The sequence below is a fragment of the Chiloscyllium plagiosum genome, unplaced genomic scaffold (assembly GCF_037043375.1).
Source record: "Chiloscyllium plagiosum isolate Xiang-an unplaced genomic scaffold, Cpla_swu_hap1 HiC_scaffold_11, whole genome shotgun sequence".
Lineage (NCBI taxonomy): Eukaryota > Metazoa > Chordata > Chondrichthyes > Orectolobiformes > Hemiscylliidae > Chiloscyllium > Chiloscyllium plagiosum.
Genome location: NW_028270149.1, coordinates 37,989,045 through 38,014,065, shown reverse-complemented (window position 1 = coordinate 38,014,065; position 25,021 = coordinate 37,989,045). Strand labels below are relative to the sequence as shown.

Below are 25,021 nucleotides of genomic sequence, written 5' to 3'. Positions count from 1 at the left end.
ATGATGTTTCTAAACACATATCCACTTTCGTTGAACAAAGCTTCAAATCACACCTGCAGAACCTGGAGACAATGGGAAGATATGCTAGTTTGTGATGAGGGTGAGAATGAAACTATGAGTATGAAAAATTGGTTTATTCACTTAAAATGGACTAATGAAAAGGAGTATGTGAAAGGGTAAATTGGATATAAGAGCTAAATACAACATCTAAATTTAACGTGTTCATTAAATATAGCATTACATGATGATTTAACTGGTGAAAAACTGATGGCAGGCAATTCCTCGCACAACTAGTGATTAACATCTAAATTTGACTATCCAGACCATTAATAGTGACAAAAATCTCGAGCGTAGGAAACAGATTTTGTGATTAGGCAGAGCTGGATTTTACAGAGCATGAGGCACACATCAGTGGTGAGGAATCTATTGCAGAAAATTCTGAAGCAGAGGATTAATCTCCACTTAAGAGGCAAAGCTTGATCAGGGATAGTCAGCATGGCTTTATCAAGGTGATGTCATGCATAACAAACTTAGTTCAATGTTTTGAGGACGTGACCAGGTGTGAAGATGAAGGTAATGCAGTTGATGTAGTTTGCATGGATTTCAGTAAAGCCTTTGACAAGGTCACATATGGGAGACAGATCAAGAGGGTAAAAACTAATGATGTCAGCTAACCCGTTCAGGTACTAACTCCCTTACAGACCGCAGCCAAAGTGAAGGCAGGCTTATCCCAACATTTTATGTGGGACAGGGGTCCACTGCCTCCACATAGAGACAAACAGCACAGAGGACACTCTTAGTTAAAGCTAGAAACATGGGATCCAGGTTAACTTGGCAAGATGAGTCCAAAATTGGCTGACTGATAGAAAACAGGGGGTGGTGGTAGAAGGCTATTTGTGTCCAGGCACATGCCCAGTGGCATATCACAGAGATTGGTGCTGGGTTTCTTATTGTTTGTGATATATATAAACGTTATAGGTGAGAACATGGGGGGATGTAAGTAAGTTTGCACATGACACAAAGATTGATTGGTGGTTAATTGAGAGGAAGAAGGTGTCAGGTTACAGGAAGATATTGATAGGTTAGTTCAATGAGGAGATAGAAATGATTAGGTGATCCACTTTGGAAGAAGTAACAAGACAATGGAGTACTCAATGAATGGTAGGGCACTAGGAAGTTCAGAGGAATAGTGGGATCTTGGGGTGCTTGTCCACAGATCCCTGAAGGTGGCAGGGCAGGTTCAGAGCATAATTAAGATGGTATGTGAGATACTTGCCTTAATCAGTCAAGGAATAGATTAAAAAAGCAGGGAGATTATGTTGGCACTGTACAAAATTTTGATAGGCCACATCTGGAGTACTGTGTGCAGCTTGGCTCATCTTACTATAGGAAAGATGGGATTGCAGTGGAAGGGGTGCGGAAGAGATTTACGAGGATGTTGCCTGGATTGGAGCAAATTAGCTATAAAGAGAGCATAGATAAGCTCGGGTTGTTTTCTTTGGAGTAGAGAAGACTGAGAGGGGATTTGATTGAAGTGTGTAAGTTTATAAAGGCATGGACAAAGTGGCTAAGTAGCAGCAGTTCTCCTTAGTTTGAGGAAAAATCTTTTCACTCTGAGGGTTGGGGGAATCTGGAATGCACTGACCAAGATAGTAGTAAAGGAGGGAAACCTCACAACTTTAAAAAAGTTTGAAGTTTAGAATCCCTACAGTGAAGTTTAAAGTAGGTGGATGACACTTGAAATATCATAACAGTCAAGGCTATGGGCCAAGTGCTGGAAAGTGGGATGAGTGTAGATATGTTGATGCATATTTGATGGATCAAAGGGCCTCTTCTGTGCAGTATGGAGGCAGTGGATCCCCTTCCTCAAGTCAAAAATGGGGATAAGCTTGGCTGGTTCTATAAGGAGAAAGTGAGGACTGCAGATGCTGGAGATCAGAGCTGAAAATGTGTTGCTGGAAAAGCGCAGCAGGTCAGGCAGCATCCAAGGAGCAGGAGAATCGACGTTTCGGGCATGAGCCCTTCTTCAGGAATGAGGAAAGTGTGCCCAGCAGGCCCAGCAGACTCAGCCCTCCTCCCTACCTTTTATCTGAGCCTACTGGATACGCTTTCCTCATTCTTGAAGAAGGGCTCATGCCCAAAACATCGATTCTCCTGCTCATTGGATGCTGCCTAACCTGCTGCGCTTTTCCAGCAGCACATTTTCAGCTCTGGTTCTATAAGGGACTTAGTACCTGACATTGATTGGCTGACATCACGGGATAAGCTCTATCCATCAGGGTATAATGTACTGTTCTTGGAAGGAGCTAACCAGTTGTTTTCTAGTTCAACTCCACATTACTACAAAGCCTCCATAGGTACACAGTAATGTATACTTACTTTTATGTATAACCTGAGGTCTTGTAAAGGGCTGTCATAAAAATCAGATGTGATGACACTAGTTCTTCCATACTATATAATAAATCTATTATGTTTATGAAGACTGAATCTTCATTTTACTGGAAGAATTTTGTGGCTAGCTTTTCCCAATTGTTGTCAATAACTTAGACTAATTGAGTACCATTGAGAAAGGTTGGTGGCGGTAAATCTACCCACAGCATTTCTAACCAAAAAATACCATATATAACTGACCTGGTAACCCTTAACCCTGTGTTGATTTTATGGTCACCAGGCTATTCAGTGGCTCAGTGTGAGACCTAGACTTATCTTTATTCCTCCTCAGAGAGCTGTGAGGAAATAAGATGGCCAGCAGCCCTCTTACCCCATGAACGCCACTGGGAATGGTGGTCAGTACTAGGACTACATGTAGCCCATCACCCAGAGAAGCTGTAGAAATGACTGAAGATACGTGGGGGATTTTTGCTGGGGTCAGTCTGGCAGGCTCCTTTCAAAGGATTGGGTGGTCAGATTCATGAGGATGATGGGGCCAACCACACAGATGTGGGTTGGGAGTAATTCCCAAACAAGACACATCTCCATTAACATCTCAGTAGGGTTCAACTGGAGTGTTGCAATGTTACTTGGGCATTCCTATCACTGGTGAATTATCAACCAGCAGTTTGCAGAGGCCCTTCAGTAGATATTAACTGGCAAAATCCCAGGCAGAGGTGTTTAAGTGATAAGTATGATACCACTACTATGCCATTCTGATTTTATGCACCCACCCACCAGTTCACTCTCAATGAGAGGGTGACGAAACCATGAAATTCCTCTCACAGATTTTTCTTCGGGGTTGAACTGGAGACCGCATCCTAAAGTTTGACATCAAGATAACTCTGCCTTTGGAAGTGGAGTTGAGAGCCGAATACAGTATTTAATTAGGGCTGGGTGAGCTGCATTGAAAATTTGAATTGGAGCTGCAGGAGGTTGCACAGGAAGGATGAAGCTGTGGAGAAATATATTAACGCAAAGAAGCAATTTGAAATTAGTTTTAGAATTTTGTCTTTGTCAGCTTGTGGAATGATGTGTTGTCTGTATGGCATCAGGAAAACTGAACACTGAATTGTAAATTATTTGAAGAATGTGCAGGTATCATTACAATGTTCACACTCAGAGCATTTTGGTCCTTTGACATGAATTTAGGGCAACAGCAATCTTTTCAATTTGGATGTTTGTTTTTTTACAGTTTCACATAGCAGCCTTTAGATGATTTATACAACAGGGATTAAAAGATGGTTCTACCTCTGTGGCTTTGGATCTTGCAGAACTGACAATGATTGCCATGGGAACAGTTAAAACTGTTACTATGATCACATTGTTTTTACAGCCTTCCTGAGGGAAAGCAGATGACCTTTTTGATGTAAATGCTGCAGTCTCCTGATAAACAGAAATCCTTCATATCTAACACCAAGTGGCTTCATTTTTTTTCCAAGTACCATTGGTGCACTTTGGTTCACATATTCACTTTAATTCCTATCCGTTTTATTTTACCAGTCATTATCTGTTAAAAATAAACACATTAACAACTGTGCAGACAACGATAACACAAACACCTTAAGGCACTAAAAATAGTGCAGAAAAGTAATTATACCACAAGGTGTACCCACAGTTTATTGTTGAAGCTTGCAAAACATCCCCAACTTCAAGCTTATTGTGTACTTATAGAACATTACAATTGCACTGCTTTTTTTCTTTATTTAATTTTTGTGCTTACTGAGATATAGGATGTCAGTCTCTCATTCCTGCTGTTCTTGCATGGCTTAGGGCATGTGGCTGATTCCTCAAAAAATTCTTACAAGTTTCTTTCAAGACCCCAGGTTTTCATTTGGAGACCAAATCTTTTGGCCACTTTTATGTCCAGAGCGAAGAGTTTCAAACACACCTAACCCTCCAATTTTCATATTGTTGTCTGATATAACATTTAGTGGACTTGTACTTTTCTAAAAAAAGTTCTTTTAAGGGATGTGGGTCTCTCAGCAGGTACTTGTTGCCTGTACCTATTTCCCTTTGAGAAAGTGGTTGTGACTCATTTGCTTGAACTACTGTTGTCTATGTGGTGTAAGTACATGCGTAGTGATGTTAGAAGGTTTGGTTTGATAATCAGTGTTGATAGTTGGTAAGTGACAGATAAGGCTGGTGTGGATCTTATGCACTGCTGGGAAAGTATAATCAGCCAATTTATCAAGAAAATGGGAGTCAGTCAGCTCAGTTTGGTGGACGGCTGGTTTGCATAACAGGGTAATGCCAACAAAATGGATTCAATTACCACACCAGTGAGGTTACGAGAAAGGGCTCTCCTCCTTACCCTCTCCTCTCATCTGGTGGACAATGACTATTAGTTGAGAGAGCAGCAGCAAGATGGTCCTTTACTTTACCTTCTTTTCAAAGAAAACAACACCTTTGTGACTTTTTAAGCATTCATTCCTTTCAGATGTGTAAGGAAACATTTATACTGATACCTATAGTGTATACACTTACTCCCAAATTGGCATAAACATAAAGAGTATTTTTATAACTTCCAAGGCTGAGGGATTAGAACAGAAAAATGCCATGAATAACCTGAAGGTATTATTAAAGTGCTTAAAATTTGAAATATGGGTAAGCTAAATGTCAATAGGTTTAATATTTCAAACTTAGAAGAAAGGTAATGGAAAGGCAGTTTAGATTTGACTGCAGGAGTATGGGCCCAGGTAAGCATGCAAATAGGCCTTAATTTTATAAGCGTATGCAAGCAGTAATTTAGTTAGTACTTGGCAAAATATTTGATGGTAAATATAATGCCAAGATATTGTGACCAGGTAAATAGCCTGCAAAAGTCTTTTTGAAATCTGTCCTATATTCCTTTGTAAACTGCCCTAATCTAAACATGTTAAGTAGTACATCAAATATATTACACTTTTCCCAAATAAATCCAAAGAACTTGGAGCATGCATCTTATACTCCATCACTTTAATTCTAGATGTATCACCTATGTCACCATACAGACAGTGTAGCCATCTTTTCAAAGCTGCATATCTTACCTATAAATTTACATTCAAATTATTTAACATACATCCTATGCTGCATTATTTAAAATTTAATTGAATATTTAAAGATATGATAGTTTCAATTATTTGGCTTCAATTATTTCTTTTGAAATAACAAATTAACTTGAAATAACAGTGGTATGTTAAAACAGACTTTGTACTCAGAAACAAACAATAAAATTTCTAACTGTGCAAATATGACATTATCCACACTATCTCATGGGTGGCTTTCTTATATTTTGACGAGAAAATAACTTTATGCCAAAACCTTCTAACAAGTTGTCTGGAAATAATCTCATAATTAGCTTTTTGGGTTCTATTTTTCTCATTTTAGGCATTTATTTATGGCCATATTTGGGAATTTTCATTCTTCTTAAAAGCTTAAATAATATTGCACTCTATACAAAATCAAAAATTAGTACTAATAACAGGGTTTGAAATTACATGGAGTCAAAATCTCTGGCTGTTTTTATGTCTAAATTGTTAAAGTATGCTAACATTAACTGTTGTAACAACAAAACTGTTATTTACATTTTGCGAGTTATGTGACTTATTACTTAACCAAAGAAAATATTCAAGCATACAAATCTCCCAAAAGGTGTGAAAGCTTTACTTAAAAGCAATTGTTGTTTTTTAGTCAGCATTTTCACATAACTGTAATGTTGAGGGTTACATAAAGAAACAGGACAGAAGATTCTTCCTGAGAAGTGATAGGGCAGGTGGTGGGATGGAAGATATTCAGGCAGTTTGGCATCAGGAAGATACCTACCGTCTTGGCACACCACAGGAATTAGGTTCTATGCAGAAGGGCCCAGTCTTCACTTTCTCACCCCACCGCCAATTGGGATTTATAAGTGGTCAATGAACAATCATTTAAGGGCCTCTTCATGGTGAAAATGCTGGTAAGTCTTCTTGACTGGTGAACCAGTCTGCCTGCTGGGCTGGGCTGGGCTGGGTTGGGTTGTGTGATGGTGGCGTGTCTCAATCTACCCCAGTCTGGGGGTAATCAGGGCAGTGATGGTTAGCAAGAAGTAGCCAATAAAATCCAATCCAATTGCCCGTAACTACAATCCTATGACTTCCTATCCAAGAGAATCCTCTACCCTGTGACTTCCCTGAAAAGTAACCTATCATGAGCATTGTTCCTGGACTTTGCCATTACTGAGCTGTGAACAGCCCTCAGTCTCTAAGTGGCACTGTGATTCACAGTGTCTGCCAAACTCTGACTGGCCAGCAACTTTCAGCAGAATAGGACATTACTGTTCCAGGAAGTGGCCAACTGATGACTAGGTAGGTGCTTGATCAGCTCAAGAGCCTTTCCCATTTGGAATGGTCGGGCGTGTCCTGTACATTTTGATGCCTGCCATTACAACTGGCAAAAGAAAATGTCAGATGATCCACAGTTTCAAAGGTTTGTCTTAATTGACACATTGCACTTTAAATTGTGTAGCACACAATCGAAAAATAAATATAAAATTATTAATTACAATAGCAAGTCTCAAAGGATGGGGATAATTTGATATTGTGACATATGTGGAATGATTTGTCCAATTTTTGAAGGAACAAATGGTTTAAGTGGATGATCAGAAAGATTAGTGTAATTGAGAAAAGGCTTTCAACTTGTCTCGCTCATCATACTGTAGAAACCTATGGTCTCCCAGTCATTGGGCTGGACTTCTGCAGATTTGGGGCTGTGAATCTTTAAAAATGATAGGTGGGACCTGATTTCAGGATTCCTGACTCCCTCAATTTTCATCAGCGTGGGATAAGAGTCTGCACCCTGCATTTCCTTCCTGGCTTGCTTCATTCTGGGGATAGACTTAGCTCCACATAACTTTTAAGGAATCAGGCCAGCTTTTCAAGAACTCATGATTCACAGCCACATAGAGGTTTCATGAACCATACTCTGGAAGAGGGGACCTTATGAATGGCAAGTTCAAAGGTCTTCCCATGTGCCTATGTCAACCTGTGGCTATCCACCCATCCTAATTGCTCCTTGTATCCTCCATGCCAACCTATACACTTCCCTCACTCCCAATGGCCTTTCATACCTTTCATATCAACCAATGACACTTCTGTCTTTATTCTCTCAGTATGCACACTGTACAGAGCCAATTAATAACAATGGCATGTTTGGAAAAGGAAAACAAACAAGCCTTCATGTTTTTCTTTTGAAGAAAACTTACTTTAATACAGCCCTGTGAAAATGTCAACAATCCAGATGTTTAAACTATTAATAGCAGAGACTACAAGCATATTATGCCACTTTATCTCATGTAAACAAATACTGATGTATTTTCTCAATTACTCAAAGTGAAAAGCTCTCAATCATGCAGTGGCTTCCTTTGGGTACAGCAGTTTCAACAGACTAATGGATTCCTGGGCTCTCAGCAAGTAGACATAATGAGGGGAGAAGTTGGAGGACCACATCAGGGCACGGAGAGGTCATAGTTTCCCATGAATAGGACATGTGGAGTATGTGAAGGAATTTGAGGGGTGGGGGCTGGATGACCTAACTTCTGTAATTATACTAAGAAGGAGGTCCACTAGCACCGAGACAAGTCTTTTAAACAGCCTGTCAGCACTCAGCAAACCTGTGGCTGCCTCCAAACTGCTTATTAGGGTACTGGGCTAATTCCAGTTAGCATCCGCCATCCTCAAACAAAAATCCTACTGTAGGCACTTTGTCCAGAAGTGGGCACATCAAGCCAACAAATTTCTAAACTCCCACTACAGTGTTCTAAGGTGAAAACCTAGCCCACCATATCCAATTCCTCCTGGATTGTTCCAGTTGTTTATTTGCCTCAGTTAACCAGTCTGGAAACCACTCTAATCTCGCTATGCTCCATTATGTTAAGTCCAAACATGCCTTTTTCCAAAGTTTGTGAGAAGATTTGTAGCTCGGGTGCTCGTTCGCCAAGCTAGGAATTTGTGTTGCAGACGTTTCGTCCCCTGTCTAGGTGACTTCCTCAGTGCTTGGGAGCCTCCTGTGAAGCGCTTCTGTGATCTTTCCTCCGGCATTTGTAGAGGTTTGAATCTGCCGCTTCCGGTTGTCAGTTCCAGCTGTCCGTTGCAGTGGTCGGTATATTGGGTCCAGGTCAATGTGCTTATTGACCGAATCTGTGGATAGTGCCCATGCCTCCACCTAGACAGGGGACGAAACGTCTGCAACACAAATTCCCAGCTCGGCGAACAGAACCACAACAATGCCTTTTTCCAGTTTGTACTTCAATTCCTACAATTGAATTTGAAATTAGAACCATGCTCTGGATTAGAGCTGAAAATGTGTTGCTGGAAAAGCGCAGCAGGTCAGGCAGCATCCAGGGAACAGGAGAATCGACGTTTCGGGCATAAGCCCTTCCTGCTCTGATCTTCAGCATCTGCAGTCCTCAACTTCTCCCCATGCTCTGGATTAGTCTTGATTGTTCCACTCAGTGGGAAATAAAAGTAATTCTGGCTAATATTGAATTGTCAGCCCTATTTTTAACTTTTTACAGCTTTCTTTGGTTTTGAATTTACATCCTGAATAACTATTAGACCACTTTAAGACTCACTTTCAGTTACGTCCGTTGAAGACTAAAAGCAATGATTCTTAATCCTTGCATTTAACACAATCTTTTGACACTAGGGATCAGCCTGTCACAGTTCCTTTCACATCTCCAAAACTTGCAGTTTCCTTGTGTCTTGGTGATCACAACAAACGTTATTGTTGAAGATATTGGCTGGGTTACTTGCAGCTTCAGCATAATAGCCTTGGATTTATAACCCAACTGAATTAGCAATAGATAAGCGTGTACATTTTTAAAGTCGGCATGAACTGAAGATATAGTGAAAAAGCACTGATTTATGAAACAGGATTGGAATTTTGTTTCCAGTGGCTGCCTGATTGATTTGTCATTGTCTAAAAAGCTCTTGTATGGAAGTTTGTCACTGTCCAGTATGGCACAAGAAAGGCAGTGATGTTGCCTTAATATGTGATCAGGCAGTATGCAAGGAGCAGGAGAATCGACGTTTGGGGGGTAGGCCCTTCACCAGGAATGAGGCTGGTGGACCGGGGCACAATCCTCATTCCTGATAAAGGGCTTATGCCCAAAACAACGATTCTGCTCCTCGGATGCTGCGTGACCTGCTGTGCTTTCCCAGCAACACACTCTCGACTCTGATCTCCGGTATCTGCTGTCCTCACTTTCTCTAATATGTGATTACTCTGGGAAGCCTGAGACCAGCACAAAATTGTGAACCAGGTCTCACGTAAACAATCTGGGAGATCTGACTTTGTCCCTGTTACATCTCCATGGTCAGTTGCACTTCTGTATGAGTGAGTTTCAGGTCACCTGCTTCAGTAGCTTGAAGTGGCTACTCGGAATGGGGAAAATTATGGTCAAAAGCATTATGGTAGGGGGTATGGTTGGGGCAAAAGAAAAATGGAGAAGGAGGAACACAATTTTTGGCTCTGTTTTTTTTTCTAATGTTAATTTTACTGAAAATGTAAATGCAAAGCCTTGTAGCACTGCTGTGACTTAAGGGCATTGCATAACACTTTACAATCACCGAGGACTTTTTAAAGTGTAGTTTCTGTTGTAATGTGGGAAACAAGACAGTCAATTTGTACACAGTAAGCTTCCATAAATGACAATAATGATCTGATAATATGTTTTAATGATCTTGATTGATGGAGAAAAATTATTGGATAAATTAAACAGCCCCTTTTTGGTTGAACTGATTTCAAGGATGTAACATGAGTGGCACTGGGTAGCAGGATGGCTCACTGGTTAGCACAGCTGCCTCACAGTGCCAGGGACCCGGGTTCAATCCCTTGGGCGACTGTCTGTGTGGAGTTTGCACATTCTCCTGTGTCTGTGTGGATTTCCTCCAGGTGCTCCAGTTTCGTCCCACAATCCAAAGGTGTGCAGGTCAGGTGAATTGGCCATGGGAAATTGCTAAGTCAGGGGTAAATGTAGGTGAATGGGTCTGGGTGGGTTACTCTTTGGAGGGTCACTGTGGACTTGTTGGGCCGATGGGCCTGTTTCCATACTGTTGGGAATCTAATCTAAGACATAGGCAAGGTGAAGCTGAGCTCTGTAGTTTAGGTATCTGCACTGTTCCTTGGATCACCAACTTCCCAAAAGGTCATAAAACAGCTGGTTGTTTTTCCATTTATGCTATAGTTTGATAAATAGTCCAATCAAGTTTCAATCTTTGTTCCCTGATATTAGCTCACATTACAAGTAAAACAGTTACAACTACATCTAGTTTCTACTCCTTATGTATTAATGGTCAAAAAAGGTCAAATTTGATTAGATCAAATAGATTACAGTAATAAAGCTTCTAGGCTTTTCAAAATATTTAAATATTAGATAACTTCTCAAGGTTAGAAAGATGCAAGTTGTTATATAAGATGTTTTTAATATTTTAAGGGTGATGATGTTCTGGACAGGAGCTCTGAGTTGATTTATTCTGGGGAAATGACATGGATTTACCAGCCTTATGGACGGAACCAGCAGAGGACGTTCTTCCTATTTGACCATCAATTGGTGATGTGTAAAAAGGTAAGACACTTTTATTGTGGATCCTCTATGTTTGTGGTTATCTGATTATGGTGAGAACAAGAAATAAGCTCCAATAAGGAACATTTTTTGACTATTTTGTTTCACCTTTAAGAAAACTTCACACCCACCACGTTGCTGTTACAATGTGGGGCAAAAACTGAAAGACTACAATTAGCCTCAGAGTCTATCTGTCAGCGAAATACACAAAACATCCAGCATGTCAGTTTTCTGTCCACTGAGCCCAGCTGATGAACAAACTCCTCGGGTAGATGATGGTGCTGTGCTGGTAACTGAGGAGCTGTGTGCAAGAAGGCGTCTATGGATGAAAAAAATGTATTCATTTACATTCATTTTAAGGGACTTTAAGTGTCCTTAAAACTCCAGAAATCATGTCCACGGTGCACCACATTCTTCTGAGGTGAAATGTGTTGAACGTCACATTGATGAGTGCGTGCAGTAGGTAGATCATCATGTCAGTGAGCGTGCAATGTTGATTTGATGTCAGTGCTACCATTTGGAGCTCAGTGCTCTAGCTAACACCCTCTCTTAAAGAGTGGAACATGCATTCAGGAGGAGAAAAAGTTTCTAAATAGCATTATTGAAAAAGATAATTAACTGCTTACAGATTAGTTACTTGTTCTTTTATTTTTTTTCAGTTCCTGCATTTTAGTGCTATCCATTTTCAAAGTCTAGAGGGAGTCAGATGAAAGGTTGTGAAAGGGTTTTAATAGACTTTAAGGCTTTTACACTATCATTTGTTCAGGATATGAGTGCAGTGGTAGTTTTTTGACTTAGATTACTGCATAACTTGGAAAATGAAGAGAGACCACAAAGTTCAGGACAAATTGATGGGAAAAAAAGGAGGGGAAGAAAAGCTCAGATGTTCAGAGAATCATTTTCCAATCTAATTCTGTGTGGGCAATATTGTATGAAGTATCTCTGCTTTATCAGGATGTCCACACATTGAAATGTGTAAACTGTTTGAGCCACAATTAGAGACTCAGAACAGGACAAAAACCATATTAGCACTGACTGTGAAGGGAGCTGTGATAGTTACATTGTGTGTGTCTAATATTTACTGGGTTGAAGATGCATGCAATGTCTTGGAGTTCTGCTTTTGTATAAGGACCACAGAGGCGCTCCCTACAGCAGAAGCCGATTGTAATTTGTTCTCTGTTGTCAGAGTCAAAAAGGTGAGGTGAGCAGTGCCTTCATTCGCATTGTGAGCATATATTGTTGGTGCCATAAAATAATATAGTTAAAAATCGCACAACACCAGGTTATAGTCCACCAGGTGTATTTGGAAGTACAAGGTTTCAGAGCTAGTTACCTGATGAAGGAGCACCTGTTTGACTCTAACCTGGTGTTGTGTGATTTTTAACTTTGTCCACACCAGTCCAACATTGGCACCACCACATCATAAAATAATATGGAAGCCATGTTATTTTGCAGGTGCTAGATGCCAACTGTGCCCTATACCGAACTGGAAGGAATTCAGTTCCTTCAGTGTATGTCCATGGGTGATGCATCATGCAGGTCACATGGTATCTGGGCAGCAGTCATAATGCCTTTGCTCTTTAACAGTTTGCTATGCCTGTAGCTTTTGAGGCACTACAGCAAACCAAAGAGTGGCTACTAAGCACCAACAGCTATCCACTGACTGTATGGGTGATGACTCTTGTGCAAAGTCATACTAAAACAATGCTTACAATACTGAATCTCTCTGGAAGAATCCTGCAGAAGTTGTCAACTCTTCATGCAGATGTCAAGGTTTGAAATAGTGTGAAAAATGTGGTATAGCTGCACCATCAACTATAGCTGCTATCACCAGGAGAAAGTGAGGACTGCAGATGCTGGAAATCAGAGTCAAAACTTGTGGTGCTGGAAAAGCACAGCCAGTCAGGCAGTATCTGAGGAGCAGGAGAGTCAATGTTTCGAGCATAAGCTCTTCATCAGGAAGGCCTGATGCTCAAGCTTATACTTGAAACGTTGGCTCTCCTGCTCTTCGGATACTGTCTAACTGGCTGTGTTTTTCCAGCTGCTATCACCAGCCATGTGACAAACAGCTGAAGAACAGGAAAATCATCAGGGAAAAGGAGGAGGAGAAGGAGGCAACTTAGATAGCTCCTTTAAACCAGAGCTATTTGTGAATAACTCATTCAAGGGCTACACCAATAACTACAAGCCCAATCCATCGCTTACCTCCTCCCCCACATATTGCCTTCCCTCTGTCACTGATCCAACACTGCATCCACTTGACCTTAATAAAACATGTAAAGTCTATTGAAAAAGATAGTCAACATAATTTTCTTCAAGTAGTATCATATCAAATTGCAAATAAAAGTGAGCCAGTCATTCCCATGTATCCATTCCCAGTTCCTCCCTTCATACATGATTCTTTATGCTAGTCCCCCTTACACCATGCTGTATCATGGCTGGTGGAGGACTGCTGACATACAATGGGACAGATTGCAGGAATACTTGGCAGGACTGTCAGGAGAAGCTCTGTGGCGAAAAGGCCCATCTTTGGACTTCACCATTTCAGCATGGACAGCATCATTCTGGGCTGGCTGCCTGACAGGCAACAGCAAGAACACTGACAGAGTGCGAGGAGTGAGAGGAGGAATGGTTTATTCTTGAGAGAGGAGAGCAAACTTCCTTAGTGACACCTCAGCAGTTCTAGTCATCTGTTGGAAAGCAGATTGTTGGATGACAGCAGTCTGGTGTTCAGATGCTGCTGTTTGTGCTGTAGAAACAAGACTGACCATCAGATGGTATATTGGTGATGGGTTCTTTAGTGAATGAATGAAATTGGCCATCATTTCTAACATGGGAAGGATCAGCTTCAAGCTTTGTGCCAACACTGTGCAAGTTGGTGCAGGATACCTCTCTGCTCATTAACATTGACCACAGGCTCTCTGGCTGACTTCCCAATGTATCAAGTATTTGGTTTGCATACCTATTAATATTTTCCTGTAATCCACAACAATAAAGGCCTTTTTAGATTAAATTAGATACCCTACAGTTTGGAAACAGGTCATTCAGCCCAACAAGTCCACAGTGACCCTCAGAAGAGCAACCCATCCAGACCCATTCCTTCACCCTTTCTTTATCCCTGACCAGTGCACCTAACAGTATGGGTTATTCACCTGGCCTGCACATCTTTGGATTGTGGGAAGAAACCGGAGTACCCAGAGGAAACCCATGAATTATCCCTTTATAGGAACTGCTGTTATTTAATCCAGGTGCAACTTCACTCTGCAGTAAAGCTTGCCTTCTGCCCTAATTGTAACCTATGTGTGCCCAGTGTTTGATCACTTTTAAGACCTCCTCTATTATAGCCTCTAAGCTTTGTGCATGGGAAATCATGTCTCACAAACTTGATTGAGTTTTTTTGAAGATGTATAAAAGAAGATTGATGAGGGCAGAGTGGTGGACATGATCTAAATGGACTTCAGTAAGGCATTCGACAAGGTTCCCCATGGGACACTGGTTAGCAAGGTTAAATCTCATGGAATACAGGGTGAACTAGTCATTTAGATACAGAACTGGCTCAAAGGTAGAAGACAGAGAGTGATGGTGGAGGGTTGTTTTTCAGACTGGAGGCCTGTGACCAGTGGATTGCCACAAGGATCGGTGCTGGGTCCATTACTTTTCATCATTTATATAAACGATTTGGATGTGAGCACAAGAGGTATAGTTGACACCAAGGTTGGAGGTGTAGTGGACAGCGAAGAGAGTTACCTCAGATTACAATGGGATTTTGATCAGATGGGCCAATGGGCTGACAAGTGGCAGATGGAGTTTAATTTAGATAAATGTGAAGTGCTGCATTTTGGGAAAGCAAATCTTAGCAGGACTTATACACTTAATGGTAAGGTCCTAGGGAGTGTTGCTGAACAAAGAGACCTTGGAGTGCAGGTTCATAGCTCCTTGAAAGTGGAATTGAAGGTAAATAGGATAGTGAAGAAGGCATTTGGTATACTTTCCTTTATTGGTCAGAGTATTGCGTACAGGAGTTGGGAGGTCATGTTGCAGCTGTACAGGATGTTGGTTAGGCCACCTTTGTAATATTACATGCAATTCTGGTCTCCTTCCTATCGGAAGGAGGTTGTGAAACTTGAAAAGGTTCAGAAAAGATTTACAAGGATATTGCCAGAGTTGGAGAAATTGAGCTATAGGGAGAGGCTGAATAGGCTGGGGCTGTTTTCCCTGGAGCATCGGAGGCTGAGGGGTGACCTTATAGAGGTTTATATAATCATGAGGGGCATGGATAGGACAAATAGACAAAGTCTTTTCCCTAGGGTGGGGAGTCCAGAACTAGAGGGCATAGGTTTAGGGTGAGAGGGGAATGATATAAAAGAGACCTAAGGGGCAACTTGTTCATGCAGGACATGTATGGAATGAGCTGCCAGAGGAAGTGGTGGAGGCTAGTACAATTGCAACATTTAAAAGTAATTTGAATGGGTATATGAATCGAAAGGGTTCGGAGGTATATGGGCCAGGTGCAGGCAGGTGGGACCAGATTCGGTTGGGATATCTGGTCGACATGGACAAGTTGGATCAAAGGATCTGATTCCGTGCTGTACATCTCTATGACTCTGTATATCAGTGGTATGTAAGCAACATCAGAATCTGAACTGGTGACTGAGAGTTTGAAATTAAGAGACAACGCTGTGTTATCATAATCACCCTCTTCGTGTTCCTCCACTGTCTGATTAGTATGTGCCTCACTGGAATCTAAAAGGAATAGGCAAAAAGCAATGTTTATGGTACATATTATGGTTATAACATCTGCCGTGTGTAAATTAGATGCGATGGGAAGCATGAAGAAGGCTACCTGCATTTCACAGGGATCATTCCCTCGGGCTATCCTAGTCCATTCTACGACCACCAACACCAACCACCCCCCTCCCGGCAGCACCTTCTTGTGGAACCGCAGAAAATGCAACATTTGTCCCTTCGCCTCCTCCCTGCTCACCATCCAAGGGCCTAAACAGTCTTTCCAGATGAAGCAGCATTTCACCTGTACCTCCTCCAATCTTGTGGATTGTATTCGCTGCACCCAATGAAACCACACACAGACTGGGAGACCGCTTTGCTGAATGCTTCCGGTCTGTGTGCAAGCATGACCCTGACCTCCTTGTAGCCAGTCATTTTAACACAGCATCCTATTCACTTGTCTGTTCTCGGCATGCTGTAGTGTTCCAGTGAATCACAGCGCAAACTGGAGGAACAACATCTCATTTTCAGACTGGGCACTTTACAGCCTTCTGGACTTAATATTGAGTTCAACACCTTCAAATTGTAAACCAACTCCCATTCCTTCCCTTTTTTTTAACTTGTTATATTCTGTTATTACGTCAATCCCTGGACATTGTTAGAGAGGGAGCACACATTGCACACTTGAAGCTTCATGTGCTCAGTGGGTACCCTAGGCAGTGGAGTGCAGCAGTATCCCCTCCAATGATATCTTAATTTAAAGTTCCCTAACCTTTCTATGAAAATCTGAATCAAGCTACAGTGTCCTTTCTTTAAATTTGTTTTGATTTGTTAAATTTGGTCTTATTATTTTCATTTATCAAAATGAACTTAAATGTGTACATACAGAGCAGACAGCCTACACTGAGGGATTGACAGAATGGAGATGTAAACTCTGTGGCAAATAACAAACAATCTTTGCCAAGGCATTCTAGTCGTGGTATATTCTGCACTGAGAGACTTGGAGGTTCTCTTATATTGGATATGAGTCCTGACTGATAGAAATTATTGGAAAGTGAGTAATGATGGTGCTCTTTGTTGTACTTGACATTTGGAGATGCATCCAGTAATCATGGGTACTTGTTCAAGGTGATTGAACTTCTTGAAGAAGTACATTCAGATTCTTGAGTATTGTACTTTGGTATTCATGCCTTAGCTATCAGCTCCCAAAGGCAGAACTTCTGGACCCTTGCAGGTATGGTTAGATTAGATTCCCTACAGTGTGGAAACAGGCTCTTTGGCCCAACAAGTCCACACCGATCCTCTGAAGACTAACCCACCCAGACTTACTTCCTTCTGACTAATGCACCTGACACAATGGGCAATTTATCATGGTCAATTCACCTAACCTGCACATCTTTGGACTGTGGGAGGAAACCGGAGCACCCGGAGGAAACCTACGCTGACACTGGGAGAATGTGCAAACTCCACACAGACAGTCGCCCGAGGCTGGAATTGAACCTGGGTACCTGGTGCTGTGAGGCTGTAGTGCTAACCACTGAGCCACCATGCCACCGTATAGGGCATCTAGTCTACTCACCAGTCCTCTGCTAATTAACTCTTCGTGCAACATCAGGCGTGTGGCATGCTTACCTTTATTGGTTGGAGAACTGAGTCCAAGAGTCAAAATATTACATTGCAGCTTTATAACACTTTGGCTAGGCCACACTTAGAGTATTGCATTCAGTTCTGGTTACCACATTACAAGAAGGATGTGGAGGCTTTGGAAAGGTTGCAGAAGAGGTTTACCAGGATGCTGCCTGGATTAGAGGGTATGAGCTGTAAGGAGAGGCTAGAAAAACTCATGTTATTTTCTCTGTAGCAGCAGGAGCTGAGAGGAGACTTGATAGAAATCGGTACAACTATGAGATACATAGATAGGGTTGACGGTCAGAATCTGAGCTCAAATGTCTAAAACTAGGGGGCATGCATTTAAGGTGAGAAGGGCAAAGTTCAAAGGAGATGTGGGGTCAAGCTTTTTACACAGACAGTGGTAGGAGCCTGGAATACACTGCCAGGAAAGGTCGAGGAGACAGATATGATAGGGGCATTTAAGGGACTTTTAGGTAGCACCTAAATATGTACGGAGTAGAGGGATCTGGACCAAGGGCAGGCAGAAGGGATTAGTCAAGTTTGGTATCATATTTGACAAAACATCATGGGCAGAAGGGCCTGTTCCTGTGCTATACTGTTTATGTTCTATGTTTAATCTGTTACACTTGCATGCTGTTTCACAGGGTGGGTGCACTTTCCTCATGACTGACAACAGGGAGGAATTTATGATTTTGAGACTCTTGCCAATGTACGCACTCAGTGAACAGCATGGATGAGTGCATATTTAATTGTGGATTGAAATAGGAAAAGGACTATTTTAAAAACCAAGGTTTGTGGAGAGGATTGCTGCACCTTTACATAAAAATGGAGGAACATAGGAAAAAGCAGCAGGAGTAGGTCATTCCGTCCTTCAGATCTGTTTTGTCATTCAACAAGATGATGGGTGATCATCCAGCTCAGTACAGGTCATTCTGCTTTAACACACATTTCATCAAAGCAAATTTGCTGTAATGTGATTGACACATTGGAGGTGCTGTTTCGAAAGCGTGAACTTTTAAATCATGTGTTGGCTGTAACATGATGACATCGCCATCAATTTTTCTATCACATGGGGTTGCAAAAGATAGCAACCATTGCAGTAGAGAAGAACTGCCTGTACCCTGATCCCACTTTTCCCCATAACCTTTACTCCCTTTAGCAACTTGCAGAGAATTCCACAAGTTGACAATTCTCTGGATGGGAAGTTTCTCCTTATCTCAGTGTTGAATGGCCTACCCCATATCCTTAAACTGTGACACTGGGTTCTGGATTCCCAAGTGAATGGGAAATTCTTTCCTGCATTTACCCTGTACAGTCCTATTAGGATTTTATAGGTTTCAATGAATTCCCCTCCAATTTTCTAAACTCCAGTGAAAATAGTCCTAATCAATCCGGTCTCTCTTCATACATCAGCCTTGCCATCCCAGTCTGGGAAACTTTCAGTGCATATGGCTAGAACATCCTTCCTCAAATAAGGAGATCAAACCTGCAGACAGTGCTCTAGGGCAGGTCTAACCAAAGTTGTATACAATTGCAGCAAGATAGGGCTCCTTTACTTGAATCGTCTCACTATGAAGGTCAAAATACATTTGTCTTCATCTCCAGCTGTATCTTTCATCGACAAGTGTATGAGGATACACAGGTCTCATTGCGTCACCCTCCTTTCCCAATTTTTCACCATTCAGATAATAATCTACCTTTCTGTTTTTGCTGTTTTGCTGTTTTTGCTCATCCAGCTTTCTGTCATCTAAAAACTTGGATAGATTATATGTAACGCCCTCATCCAAAACATTACTACAGATTGTGAATAGTTGGGGTTGGAGCACTGATTCCTGGGGTACCTCTTTGGTCACTGCGTACAACTGACAAAAGACTCATTTATTCCTACTCTTTATTTCTTGTCTGCCAACTAGTTCTCTATCTATGTCAGTACGCTATCCCAATCCCAGGCAGTTTAATTTCACATGCTAGTATCTTAAATAAGACCTTATCAAAGGCCTTCTGAAAGTTCAGGTAGGCCACACCCACTGGATCTTCATTAAACTCTACTAGTTACATCCTTGAAAAATACATGTAGATTTGTCAATGTTGATTTCCCTTTCATAACTCTATGCTGACTATGTCTGATCTTGTCACTGTTTTGTAGGTTATCTGCTGTTAAATCTTGTATAATGGATTCTAGCCCTTTTCCCGCTATCAATGTCAAGTTAACCAGCCTATAATTCCTTGTTTTCTCGCCACCTCTTTTTAAATAGTGCAGTTACATTAACTACCCTCCAATCTATAGGAACTGTCACAGAGTCTATAGTGGTAAATACTAGCAAAAACAGAAATTGCTGGAGAAACTTGAAGTCTGACAGCATTTGTGGAGAGAAAGCAGAGTTAACATTTTCGATCCAGTGACCATTCTTCAGAACTGATTGTAGTTAGGAAAAGGTTAGAATATATGATAAGGATGGGATGGAAGGGAGAAGGTGTAAACGATAGGTGGAGAAGGAGTCCAAAGAGAGAGAAAAACAGTTGAGCTGACAAAGGAACGGGTGAAGGTCATCCTGGGAGAATGAATAGCTGCTAATGGGGATCATTTGTCGCTGACAATTAGTTGGTTGAGGTAGTAACCCCGAGCTGTGTAGGGTTTGGAGTAAAGACATGTGAGGAGGTGCTCAGGCCCTGAAGACATTAACCTCGAGATTATTGAAACCTGAAGACGACATGGTCCCCAGCAGAAAATGAGATGCTGTTCTTCCAGCTTGCACTGAACTTCGCTTAAGCAAGCCTGAGACAGGGGACACAGTAGAGTGTTGAAGTGATGGGCAACGGGAAGCTTAGGGTCACTTTTGAGGACATAACTAGATGTCCTGCAAAGCATTCACCCAGTATATGTTCCATCTCCCTAATGTATAGCAGACCACATTGTGAGCAGCGAGATGAATGCAACATCGTAGAAACACCCACTCCCTCTGGAACTTCCTCAAACTCCATCCCCTCTCTTAACCTCACCTCCCATCATGCATTTACTATCCTTTCTGACCTTGTGTTGCCTGAAGCTGAATGTTCGGTACTGAGTAAAGGTCTCAATTTTATCCCACATCAATGAATTTTGAGTATGACATGATGTTGAACACTTCTTCCTACACCTTTGACTCAATGCCCATTTCTTTGGACGAGAGTCCTCTCCCCCTCCCATAGATCCCTTCAAGCATCTCCAACATTCTCTCTTCTCCTAGACCTCTCCCTCTGCCTGTGTACCTGAACTTAACCTATTCATTGAGAATTGTCAGCGTGACATTAATCACTTCAATCTATCTGCCCACCCCGTACTTATTCAAACCCAACTCCATCTAAACTGACTGCACTCTGTGCTCTCAGATACAATCCTGACTTTGTAATTAAACCCACCGACAAGTGTGGTGCTGTTGTTGTCTGGCGTACTGACCCCTACACTGCAGACACTAAGTGCCGGCTCTCCGATACCTCTTTCAATCTGCCCCGGACCCATGATCCCACCATGGAACACCAGACTACTGTGTCTTCAACAGCAACTGATTTCATTTTGTCTGGTGACTCTTGCTAAGATATTTGTATCATCGATAGTCACAGGATGAGGCTTGCTAACGTGGTGGTAAGGACTAGCCAGGGAACTATAGACTAGTGAGCCTGATGTCAGTGGTGGGCAAGTTGTTGGAGGGAATCCTGAGGGACAGGATGTACATGTATTTGGAAAGGCAAGGACTGATTAGGGGGGTCAACATGGCTTTTTGCATGGGAAATTATGTCTCACAAACTTGATTGAGTTTTTTGAAAAAGTAGCAAAGAGGATTGATGAGGGCAGAATAGTAGACGTGATCTATGTGGACTTCAGTGAGGCGTTCGGCAAGATTCCACATGGGGGACTGGTTAGCAAGGTTAGATCTCATGGAATGCAGGGAGAACTAGCCATTTAGCCACAGACCTGGCTCAAAGATAAAAGACAGAGGGTGGTGGTGGATGGTTGGTTTTCAGATTGGAGGCCTGTGACCAGTGGAGTGCCACAAGAATCGGTGTAGGGTCCACTACTTTTCATCATTTATATAAATGATTTGAATGTGAGCATAATAGGTATAGTTAGTAAGTTTGCAGATGACACCAAAATTGGAGGTGTAGTGGACAGCAAAGAAGGTTACCTCAGATTACAACAGGATCTTGATTAAATGAACCAATGGGCTGAGGAGTGGCAGATGGAGTTTAATTTAGGTAAATGCAAGGTGCTGCATTTTGGGAAAGTAAATCTTTTAGAAATTATACACTTAATGGTAATGTCCTAGGGAGTGTTGCTGAACAAAGAGACCTTGAAGTGCAGGTTCATAGCTCCTTGAAAGTAAAGTTACAGGTAGATAGGATAGTGAAGAAGGCATTTGGTATGCTTTCCTTTATTGGTTAGAGTATTGAGTACAGGAGTTGGGAGGTCATGTTGCAGCTGTACAGGACGTTGGTTATGCCTCTGTTGGAATATTGCATGCAGTTCTGGTCTCCTTCCTATTAGAAGGATGTTGTGAAACTTGAAAGGGTTCAGAAAAGATCAACAAGAATGTTGCCAGGGTTGGAGGGTTTGAGCTATATGGAGAGATTGAATAGGCTGGGGCTGTTTTCCCTGGAGTGTCAGAGGCTGAGGGGTGACCTTATAGAGGTTTATAAAATCATGTGAGGCATGGATAGGGTAAATAGACAAAGTCTTTTCCCTGAGGTGGGAACTATAGGGCTTAGGTTTCGAGTGAGACGGGAAAGATATAAAAGAGACCTGAGGGGCAACATTTTCATGTAGAGGATGGTGCAGTTATGGAATGAGCTGCCAGAGGAAGTGGTGGAGACAGTACAATTGCAACATTTAAAAGGCATCTGAATAGGTATATGAATAGGAAGGGTTTGGAGGGATATGGGCCGGGTGCTGGCAGGTGGGACTAGATTGAGTTGCGATATTTGGTCAGCATGGATAAGTTGGACTGAAGGGACTGTTTTCATGCTGTACATCTCTGTGAATCTATAACTGAATTCCAGAGGTGAGCTGAGAGCAACTGTCCTTAACATCAAGGCAGCATTTATCAGATTGCGGTTTCTAGAAACCTCAATAAAATTAAAGTCAATAAGAACAAGTAAGGAGACTCTTGCCTGGATAAGGGGAGACGGATTTTAGTGCTAATAGCAATGAACTAGCAATTCAGAGACCCAAACAAATGATTTAGAGATATTTGCACAAATCCCACCTTGGCTATTGTTGGAATTTGAATTCAATTATTAAATCTGGAATTAAGTGCTAAAATTAAAATGGTGACCATGACAACTGTCATCAATTGTTGCAAAAACCCATTCAATTCACTAACGTCTCTGAGGGAGGACAATCTACTGTCAGTAAATGATCTCGCCTACATGTGACTTCATACCCACGTTAGGATATTGGCCTTCTGAAATGGCCTAGCAAACCACTCAGACCAACAAATATTGGCCTTACAAGTGACTCCCACTTCCCATGAAAGAATGAACTTCCTTCTAACTGCTTTCTGATTTGCAAATGCAGCATCCTGCATGCATTTGTCTGATTTGTATTTCCTCATTCGTGAAATCAAGATTTTTCTCCATTCCCTGTTCCAGTGTGTCAGTCTGGAAGCTGCAATTCTAATGATAGTAGAACTATTATTATTGTGTCAGACTGACAGCAACTTCTCATATCAGCACATGCATGGCTAAACATGTGTCCGGAAGTTGATGTTGGTAATATATTGCTCCACAGATGCAGTGGATAGATACAATCTACAGGAATTGACAAGAAGCTCAATTTTTTACATATCAAAATCACTTAAAATGTATAGTCTTGTTCAATTAGAAGTAAATTGAGTTTTTAAAATCGTGCACTGATCAACATCAGTGTCCTTTTGTTATTGAAAATGGCTATTTCTCAGTGATAGACAGTAAACACAGCTTTGTAGTGTTCAGTCCATTAATAACTGATGTGTCTATCAGGAGAGATTCCCCATCAGTGCTCAGTACAGGTGAGAAGCCACATGTGACATACACTTCAGAGCTATCTCAAAATTTCTCACATCATGCTGATTAAAATAAACGTGAAGCTCTCAGATCAGCTTGGCCCACTATGCATCTTGCGTCCTACACAGTTTCTGTTGCAGCTTCCTTTTGCTCCCCTGGAATAATTTCTTAGCAGCATAAATATATGTTTCCCAGCCATGCTACATTTGCTACATTTTCTTCCTGTAACAGTCCCTTAATTGCGTCATCATTTTCATCAAACAACATTCAATGGTTTATTTTTATGTTCCTAAGACATCATTAGTGGCTTCCAAGACTACTGATTTGAAGATTAATTATGCCATTTCAACATCACTTGGGTTTTATTTGGAGGATGGCTAAGCCTGACTTTTTCATGGCACTTTGTGGTTGCCAATTTGCCACATCTAGCTTTGTTGGTATTCTTGTACATCTTGTGATCTGTAGAACACTCTGTACCCTTCCTGTATCTTGGGGATCATAACGTCGATTGTTTTATCAGTTGGATGATGATAAAATTAATTCAATGCTAATGTTAAGATCTTGGATGTATCTACACTTTTTTTGTCTTTTCCATAAAAATAATATTGATGATTGACATATTTCAGCAGCTCAAAAACTCATGTGTAGCATGTCATTGCTGTTTTTCTTCCCCATGCTTTGAATCCTGAGGACATTTCCTCACTTCCTCCTGTTGCATTGAAGTTCCTCATAACAATGTCCTCCATTGGAGCATTTGCAATTACTCTGTCCAGGTCCTCATAGAGTTTGTCCTTGATTTTGCCATAGATAACAGGTAATTTTCCATCTCCTGATGCTGCCTGGCTTGCTGTGTTCTTCCAGCCTCCTGCTTCTCTACCTTGGATTCCAGCATCTGCAGTTTTTTTTTGTCTCTAATCAAGTTTGTATCACAGCAAAGTGTCTTCAAAGGATGCCCACTTTGAAGAAGTTCTCTGCCTCCCTCAGATGTGCACTCGATGTGTTCCTTTCTTACTGCCACAGCATTGTGACCTCTTCATTGGTAAGTATAGATGAAAGAAGGAAATTAACATTTTATTTTCTTTTGAAAAAACATGGAGAATGAACAATCTGTTTAATAACAAAATGAATCAAAGATGGCCAGCTGACCTCCTTCTTTCCCTGCTCATCAGCAAGAAACCATCCAAAGGTAGATATAGCCTGCTTATGTCAAGAGGACATTAAAATGTAATAACCTTTGGGAACTCACCCAAGGAGACATTAAAAATTCAACAAATCTCTCTTATAGAGTTAACAACTGTTGTTGACTAAATGCTCACAAAAGCGTACAATGGCCAGTTGACCACATGATGAAATAAACTGGCTCACCTATCCCACCTCACCAACCTGCTCCCCCAACCCCGTTATCTGCAATTCCCCTTACACCCACACAAGTCCTGAAGAAGGATTACACCCAAAGCATTGACTTTTCCACCTCCTCATGCTGCCTGGCTTGCTGTGTTCTTCCAGCCTCCTGCTTCTCTACCTTGGATTCCAACATCTGCAGTTTTTTAAATCTCAAACCAAGTTTGTACCACAGCAAAGTCTCTTCAAAGGATGCCCACTTTGAAGAAGTTCTCTGCCTCCCTCCGATGTGCA

At 41.5% G+C, this 25,021-nt stretch overlaps 1 protein-coding gene across 3 annotated transcripts in view; it reads left to right on the top strand.

The window, feature by feature from the left end:
* The window catches only part of arhgef9a (Cdc42 guanine nucleotide exchange factor 9a), a 328,420-nt gene that overhangs the window by 240,382 nt on the left and 63,017 nt on the right, over window positions 1-25,021 (top strand). For all 3 annotated transcript variants that reach the window (XM_043704850.2, XM_043704852.2, XM_043704853.2), the window contains one exon: window positions 10,883-11,014. In XM_043704850.2, the coding sequence (XP_043560785.2) occupies window positions 10,883-11,014 (132 nt within the window). The remainder of the gene's footprint in view (window positions 1-10,882; window positions 11,015-25,021) is intronic.